Below are 8,867 nucleotides of genomic sequence, written 5' to 3'. Positions count from 1 at the left end.
ACTTTCCAATTTTTGTATTATGAACAATGTATGACTTAAATTCTGCATTCAATACAATATTCATAAAATTTAGGGTTAAAATTACACATCAGACAAAAAGGTGGGAAAATAGTACTTTCCTTCAGATCTTTGGTCTTTTGCTTGCTAACTTTATTCCTCAGGCTTACTGTCATCAGATGTTCAAGTTATTATAATAAGGAAATATCGTTCCTTCTCCTTCTTCCATTTTCTAATCTGTGTTCTATCAGCTGCAGTACCAGCAGTGTAAATAGGCTTGACAGCAAATCAGGACCAAATATAAAAACATATTTATGTGATTTCTGCATCCATCCATCCATCCATCCATCCATCCATTATCTATACACCGCCCAATCCTCACTAGGGTCGAGGGGGGGCTGGAGCCTATGGCAGCTGTCTCAGGGTGAAGGCAGGGGACACCCTGGACAGGCTGCCAGTCCATCACAGGGCCACACCTGGAGACAGACAACCAAGCACACTCACATTCACACATTCCTACGGACAATTTAGAATCACCAATTAACCTCAACATGTTTTTGGACCTTGTGGGAGGAAGCCTGAGAACCTGGAGAGAACCCACACTGCATGGGGAGAACATGCAAACTCCACGCAGACAGATCCCAAGTGTCCTTACTGGGATGCGAACTGGCAACCTTCTTGCTGCAAGGCAATGTTGCTAACCACAAGCCACCTTGCAGCCCCTGATTTCTGCATCACCAACTAAATACATGTCGGATTCCCATGGCAAAATGATGTACATAGTGTGCAATACTGTAACTGCATGGCTTCATTCAGGGATATTCGTAATGCAGATAAAACACATTACCTCAGCTGAGAATCTGTATTGCTCATAGAGAATTGTCAGGAATTGATTTGGCTAAAGGGAGATGTAAATGTAAATGCGAAATTCTGAACATAACCTGCTCCATATCAGGTTAGCTCCACAGCATAGGTTACCATGGAGATCGAGAAGGGTAAAAGAGAGCCACCTTTGTGACACTGAAAACTCTGACTTTTGGCTCAACATACCTCATTAACCCACTGACCTTGCCTCCTAGTACAGCACTCTGGTCTGATAGTTGTGTTGTGTCATTTGCAGAACAATCTGGTATGAGCTGCAGACTGGAGACTGGCAGATCACAAACCAGCCCGTGGAAGCTAAAATCTGGCTGGTGGGCAGCAATGAGGGGATTAGGAAGGTGTTGGCAGAGGCCAATCTGGGCAAAGAGATCACGGTGAGTCTGATTTTGGAAGATCAACACCTATGAAACAACTGGTAATCCGTCAAACATTCCAAAACATGCTGCCTCTTAGCCTATAAAATGTGCTTAATTAAACTATAACTGTTAAGGTCCTGCAAAATGACTGGCTCAGTACCATTTAGACAGAAGTGAAAAAAAAGGGGGGAAAAAAGCATTGTTTTTATTCAAGAGAGAAGTTACTCCTTTTTGACAATATTAGGGAGGATTTTTTATGAATTTCATTGTATGGATCCATACTGTTGTTAACAATTTAATTATGGTTCCAGCTATAGTTCTATTTATTATAATTATATTCAGGTCATTATGGAAGGCAACAGGGGATGCTAATTATAATGTTAATATAAACTTGAAAATCAAAATGCCATTCCACAATAGTCTTATAAAGTCAGCCATAGGCTTCCATATTAGTTTCTTGAAGGGAACCTTTTTGTTTTTTTACATAAAATCATTCCTGAATTATGACGCTAAAACAAATAATTCTGCATTTTAAGATTTACTTGGCAATTTTTAGTTCTTATGCAAAAATATGTACTATGAACTAAGTTTATGCTCTAGACTTAGTATCAAGGTTCTGAAAAACAAGAACTGAAGTTACAGATTATTGTGTGTGATTGAATCAGCTCTCAGTAGGCTAGCAGCTGTATTTAAGTGCCTAACTTAGAGTTTAGGTTCATTTACTGTATTTAACTCATCACTCCCTCTCTAATAGTTTTGTAAGACTAATTGCATTTATGTATTTCTTTTAAATCTGTGTTACCTGCCAGGCTTTGTGTAACACAATTCAGTTATGGAGCATCTTTGGGAACTTCAAAAAACATTATGTTGCATTAAGTTTTTCATTTACATCAAAGTCCTGGTCAGTCACAGTCGGGTTTTAAAGTAAGTCAACATATTTGATCAATAGAAGTCGAAAAATCCTGTTTTACATATTAATCCTCTTTGTTCCATCCCAACAGGAGATCCTGTCTGCCTGCTGGTCCTTCAAGGCAGACGACAGGCCGACTTTCACGCATCTGGCAGGCATGCTGGACAGACTCCCCAAACTCAACCGTAGGCTGTCTCATCCTGGACACTTCTGGAAACCCACAGAGTATGTATCATAGAAAGAAAGAGTTTTCACAGTCCGACGTGAACCCGCCTGCAACACCATTTACAACATTCAAAACGGGAGTATGCATTGTTTCATTTGGTCAAAACGTGTTTAAATCTACATTTTTATTTCATGAAAAGAGAAATTATATGAAGCTAAAAGAACCAAGTCACCAAATAAAAAATGCTGTAAATAGTGTGTAAAAAAATGTGAATGTTACGAAGTTGTCCTATTGTGGATCAACTAATATCAATGGTCATTTCTAATGTGACTGCTATTTTGTATTTTGGGGAAAGGTCTGGTTGGACTCAATTTTTTGTACTCAAGGATGGTGTTTTAGATGCTCCCTCCAAGTTTCCTTCATCTTATTTTCCCCCAGACATCTTAATAGTTTCTCACAGTTTGCTATCTCTTGGCTCCTGCGTTTTCCTCCCTGTCTATGCTTCTGTTTCTCTGTCTGTTCATTTGCTCACTTGTTTTCCATCATTCCTGATTTCTGTCTTCTTACTCCATTCTTTTCCTGGTGAAGGTCGTGGGATCATCATCACTGCCTGAGAGATCACTGCCATCAGGGCCTACATGCACACTGTCCATACATGTACAAATACACCAGCTGAGACGCACAGGTGCTCCTTACAACCGAAACCTCATTTATACTAGAACAAGCAAGTGCGGACAATATTGTCAAAAAAAACGTTTTTTCAGTGCTTTTGTATTTTCAGCTGGTGTTAACGTTTATTCTGTCTTCTTGTTACCTTCAGTCTATATGCAGCGTGATAAAATCGCCACAAAAATGTTAGGCAGGCTGAACTTGTGAACTTGTGACACATGTATGGACTACTTTTCAGTACTCTTGCTCAGTATCACAGTGTAACTTCAGATGTAGAATGGAACACATCAATGGCAGAACATATAGTTATATGACGAACAATAATCGCTGGGCTGCAAGGTGGCTCTGTGGTTAGCACCGTTGTCTCGCAGCTAGAAGGTCGCTGTTTCAGGTCCTGGTGAGGACACCCAGGATCTTCTCCCTGTGCAGCGTGGGTTCTCTCCGGGTTCCCCCCACAAGGTCCAAAAACATGTTGAGGTTAATTGGTGATTCTAAATTGTCCGTAGGTGTGAATGTGAGTGTGCTTGGTTGTCTGTCTCTAAGTGTAGCCCTGTGATAGACTGGTGACCTGTCCAGGGTGTCCCCTGCCGTCACCCTAAGTCAGCTGGGATAGACTCCAGCCCCCCCTGTGACCCTAGTGAGGATTAAGTAGTGTATAGATAATGGATGGATGGATTAATCACTGCACCACATGTCAGACACACCACAAAGACAGAAGGAGTAGTTCAGATACAGTGTGCTCATCCATAGACTCATGTAGTAAAATTACTGTTTTTCTGGGAAACCAGACGGAGGCCCATCGGCCAGTGTAGCAGATTTTTGTCAGTCTACTGTATGTACGTTGCCGACTGGGCTCATGTGTGGCTTTTTGACAGAAAGCTTGATATGGGTATATTTGCATTTATTGCTTCATTAACATACATTTGTCCTTCTAAATGTATTGTTCATGCACAGGCTTCTCATTAACTCTAAGTTTAATTTGACTGGTTCTCTCTGCAACAGAGATACTTTTTTTAAAATTCAAAACAAAGCACAAGAATAACAGTCTTAGAATCTAAAGAGTTAGCTAAGGGCTTGCACTATAGTTTTAATAGACACCAAAAATGTGTCAGCTTACCACTAATGTACTAGTGTTCCATGTTTTAATGTAGCTGAATTCCCAATACAGTTCTTCTCATTTACAGTTTTTGTTTCTGCTGTCATTCAGCAGACTGAGCATCAAAGCTGGTTATGGCTCATTAATGCCTGTAGTGTAATTACTCTAGAAGCAAGAAAAGCTTATTGTGTTCAAACATATCATGGTAACACATCTAAATGAGCTGCTGTATTTTTTCTAGTAATACACAAATGGTGATGGCAAAACAGCCCTAGTCACATTAATAATTGTCAACCATTATTCCTGTCTTGAATCATTTGCAGTAGCAATGCTTTTTACCGTCATAAATGTTTATATTCTTCATAGCTCCCCATTAAAACAATAAGTTGACTGAGGTAGCTGTACGCGATCATTTCATTTTGTGGCGGAAGAAGAGTCACATGATGCGTTAAAGGCCTCCTTAAATGTAAACACACAAAGAGTTTGATGTCAAATTCTGAGTGAGTGCACGTATCTAAAAATATAAATACAAAACAAGACCACCAAAAAGCATCAACACTACTTCATTCCACAATACAATGCTCCACGTTGCATGGATGGAAAAAATGACCATTGTGCATTTTACAGCTGTCAGTGACAATTTAAAAAAAAAGAAAAGAAAAGAAAGTGTTCAAAAACTGAATTTTCTGCTCAGTTTTGAGTGTTGATTACATGGTGAATGGATAAACGATGGAGGGATTTCAGATGCAGCTGAATACATTAACACTAAAATGAGTTCAGCCTCGCTTTAAATCCAACCCTGCTGAACCTTTACTGCATGTCATTCTCCTGCTGTGTTTTTCCTGCATTTTGTCTTCTTTTATCTGTGTCTACATAAATCTACATGCAGACTGGTTACCAGTTTCCATTAACCTGCAAACGTGTCCGTCAACTGGGGGTCTCCACATTTGTATTCTCTGGTCTTCTACGAATGTAAATCTTTGTATCTGTCTGTATGTCAGTGGACAGACAGCCTCACAGCTGTTTGGTTCATCCTCATACTTGGAAGGCTGCTGGTTTCAGCTCATACTAATTAGAAGAGGTAAAATAACTTTTATTCCAAGAATGCCAACAGGAAATTTATATTTAAGGGGCTATTTATTCAATTTGTGGGTGCTTTTAAGGTGTTGTATTTTTCTCTGTATTTGTTTTCTGCCTCCTGTACAGATATGTACAGTACAGTGTCCTGGTTACTTTGGCTAATCCACAGAACACACTATCGAAATGAAAACTTTTGACAACTTAATCTGGAGATGAATACATTTGGCAACGTGACTCTACTAACTGCAGTGCTGTGTGGTTACTCAGAATACCACTTGGCTCCATATTAAAATGTCCACAATGACTAATGGATGAATTGCCATGAGGTTTTGTTCAGGCATGCATGGTACCAAGAGGATGACTTGCAATAACTGTGCCGATCTAAGTTTTCATTAAATGGAAATTGCATCTTTAAGTCAAAAATCAGTCTCTCCAGGACTTTAGTTCATGACCAAATGCCTGCAAAACTAAAAGATGTTCCCTTCAGCCTCAGCTGGACTTTGTGTTTAGTGCTAATGAACAAAGGTTAGCATGTTATCACAAAGCTTAAACTAGGACATCAATAAGGACAGCCTGATATATGAAATACATATCAACAACAGGATCACACCTGCTACATATTAGCATGTTAGCATCGTCTCTGTCAGCATGTGGGCATGCTGACAAATGCTTAGCATTTAGTGAAAAGCACTGTTGTACAAGTACAGCCTTAATGCGCAGTTATTGTCAAGTTCAGTCCTCTGAGCACCACAAAATTGGTTAATCTTAGAGAGAGATATCTGTGCACCTGCAAGACTAAAAACAAATATGTTGGGGAGATACCATAAGAGGTATTGAGAAACTATGCATTTTTGTAATTTGGGCAAACTGATCTTCAGAAAAGTGTATCCCCCAAAATATGGAAAAATACTCTGTATTTATTGCCGTATTTTAAACAAGATAGTCCACCCTGACCCCTGCAGTTATGAACATCAGGTGACTTTTTGCAGGCTCTTCACCACAGTGATGGGACACTGCAGTGAGATATCTCGTATTACAATCATACTTGATACAAATGTAGGCATTTATGTCGAGCTGGTCCTAAAATACCGTTTCTTAGCGCAGCTTTGGCTTTGTGTTTTAAATGATCAGGCATCATTAATGGGGCAAAGGGCAAACCACTAATTCATACCTCCAGCACTGACATATAAGGAGAGCTAGCGGTGAACTTGTATTTGCTCAGTCTTACTTTGACTTCTGGCAGCAGAACAGTGAGTTGGGGGACAATACTGTTTCGTTTTGTTTTACAGCAGGAAAACAAGTGAGTGTCTCTATCTGTGCACTCTTGCATTGTGTCATATTAGTGAACAGGATGTGGCTACTGTGTTCGTGTGTTGTATTTCCTCAGGCAGGAATAAAATCTTCACTTACTGAATGTGTCTGAATGTAATGGGCTTCACCAGAACAGTGTAATGCAATCAAACACGATCCAAATGTGACCTAATGCATTATTTAAATATGTTATCGTGCTGGAGATTGTATTTAACTCACAGTGTCCATGTTTGTGCTAGGGTTTCAAGCATTTTAGTTGGTACTTAAGTCATATTTATGCAGATACTGTGGAAAGTGTTGTTAGTGGATGTATGTGTTTTTTCTTTATCCTTTTGTATACTTTTGTTTTTCCTTTTTCTGGGGGATGGGAGTGATCTGTAAATTGTTTTGTACAGGATGTGTTGATACTTTGTAAGCTTCTGGCCTGAACAATTGAAGACATTAAAGCTGATGTCATGCTTCTAACTGTGCTCTATTTTCTTATAGAATCAGTGTTTAAGCAATGATGCAGATCACAATAATATAACCTAGTTATGCAGTCATTGTGGAGACAGTATTGTAGTATACAATTACTGTTTGCATACTTTGTCATGTTAGAGCTTGAATATTAAATGAAATTGCCAGTTTACCACCAACCTCCACTCAATACGCCATAATGACAAAGTGAACGCATGTTTTATTTGGGTTGTCAAAGCAATAATAACAAACTAATGTAATCCCACTTCAACACTGTTTAAAAACGAGTGCCATTTATCAGGTATCATTTGAAATAGTGAATGTATAGTTTTCCTGACCTATGCTCCATTCCAGTTGCTGGTAATACACCATAGTGTTGTTTGCTAACTTCCATAACAATTGAGAACAAGGAAAGTGCAGGCTCTGTTTTACCCTATTAGTTTCCTCTAGTTTCAACAAAGGGAACTTGCATGTCAGAACTTTACCAGACAGCTCATTTGACAAACTAAAACTGTGTGCAGTTACTGTAGACTGAGTACATCCAGCCTACGTTATCACATGCAAACCAAGCACATATCTAACACCACCAGCCCTGTTAATATCCAACAAACCACACTTCACAGTGTTTGGCAGAATATAATGAACATGCCAGCTTCCAGCAAATAATTGATAGCAGTTATTAAATGGATCACCACTGCATGCAGACCCATTTGCATCGTGGAGGATGTGCAACACTATTTGGACCAACAACTTCATTTAAAGACCTGATTGATGGAGTATTGCTAAGATGGTCATTCTAGGATTTGGACTCCAATGAAAATGTAGACACATTTCAAGAGTAATTAAAGCAAACAGGATCAGCTACAGCGAAGGATCTGAATGCTTTTGTCAATGCGAGATTTCATTTTTTCATGTTTAATACAAGGCTGCAAGGTGGTGCAGTTGGTAGCACTGTTGCCTCGCAGCAAGAAGGTCGCCAGTTTGCGTCCCGGTGGGGGCACCGGAATCTTTCTGTGTGGAGTTTGCATGTTCTCCCCGTGCAGCGTGGGTTCTCTCCGGGTTCTCCAGCTTCCTCCCACACAGTCCAAAAACATGTTGAGGTTAATTGGTGATTCTAAATTGTCCGTAGGTGTGAATGTGAGCGTGCTTGGTTGTCTGTCTCTAAGTGTAGTCCTGTGATAGACTGGTGACCTGTCCAGGGTGTCCCCTGCCTTCACCCTAAGTCAGCTGGGATAGACTCCAGCCCCCCGTGACACGAGTGAGGATTAAGCAGTGTATAGATAATGGATGGATGTTTAATACATTTTTACAAAATTTCAAAAAACATGTTTTCATTTCCAAGGTGACTCGGTGGTTAGTACTGTTGCCTCGCAGCAAGAAAGTTGGCATTTGCATCCTGGTGAGGACATCCAGGATCTTCTCCCTGTGCAGCGTGGGTTCTCTCCGGGTTCTCCGGCTTCTCCCCACAAGGTCCAATAACATGTTTTTAAGTCATTATCAGTTGTCACATGTTTTTGAGACTGACAGTCTTAAATAAACTAAATCATCTCAGTGATTTACAGTCCAAATAGCCTGTTCTAAATTACCCTAATTGTTTTGCTTTTTAATATACGTATGTATATTGTTTTTGTATAATAACGTATATAAATAAGGGACGTTATCAATATTAGGATTGTAGAAAAGTTTACAGCACTAAAAGTGTATCCTGGGTTTGTAATATTTGACTGAGTGTAAGTGAGGCTTAACTTTGCTGAAGCACTAGAACAAGCATGTATAGAATATAGACTGTGTCCAGTGTGGAATAAACGAAGAGGAAATCTAGTGGGAACAGAAAACTTCTGCTGTGTTTGAGCAGAAGTATTTAAAACTGAAAATACAGACACTGACCTAAAAAGGTGTGTCACACTTACTGTTACTGCTTTGCCTTTGTCACTTTGGCAAAAC

General features: G+C 39.6%; 1 protein-coding gene across 4 annotated transcripts in view; it reads left to right on the top strand.

Moving 5' to 3' along the window:
* LOC103353398 (kinase suppressor of Ras 1-like) overlaps nt 1-3,193 on the top strand; it is a 51,052-nt gene extending 47,859 nt beyond the window's left edge. For all 4 annotated transcript variants that reach the window (XM_008276365.1, XM_008276366.1, XM_008276364.1 and 1 more), the window contains 2 exons: nt 1,118-1,253; nt 2,237-3,193. In XM_008276365.1, the coding sequence (XP_008274587.1) occupies nt 1,118-1,253; nt 2,237-2,383 (283 nt within the window). In that variant the 3' untranslated portion in view covers nt 2,384-3,193. The remainder of the gene's footprint in view (nt 1-1,117; nt 1,254-2,236) is intronic.
* The last annotated feature ends 5,674 nt before the right edge of the window (nt 3,194-8,867 follow it).

This window comes from Stegastes partitus, unplaced genomic scaffold (assembly GCF_000690725.1).
Source record: "Stegastes partitus isolate 25-593 unplaced genomic scaffold, Stegastes_partitus-1.0.2 Scaffold70, whole genome shotgun sequence".
NCBI classification, from domain to species: Eukaryota; Metazoa; Chordata; class Actinopteri; family Pomacentridae; genus Stegastes; species Stegastes partitus.
The sequence above is the reverse complement of the archived record's forward strand: the minus strand, read 5'-3'. Positions and strand labels throughout refer to the sequence as shown.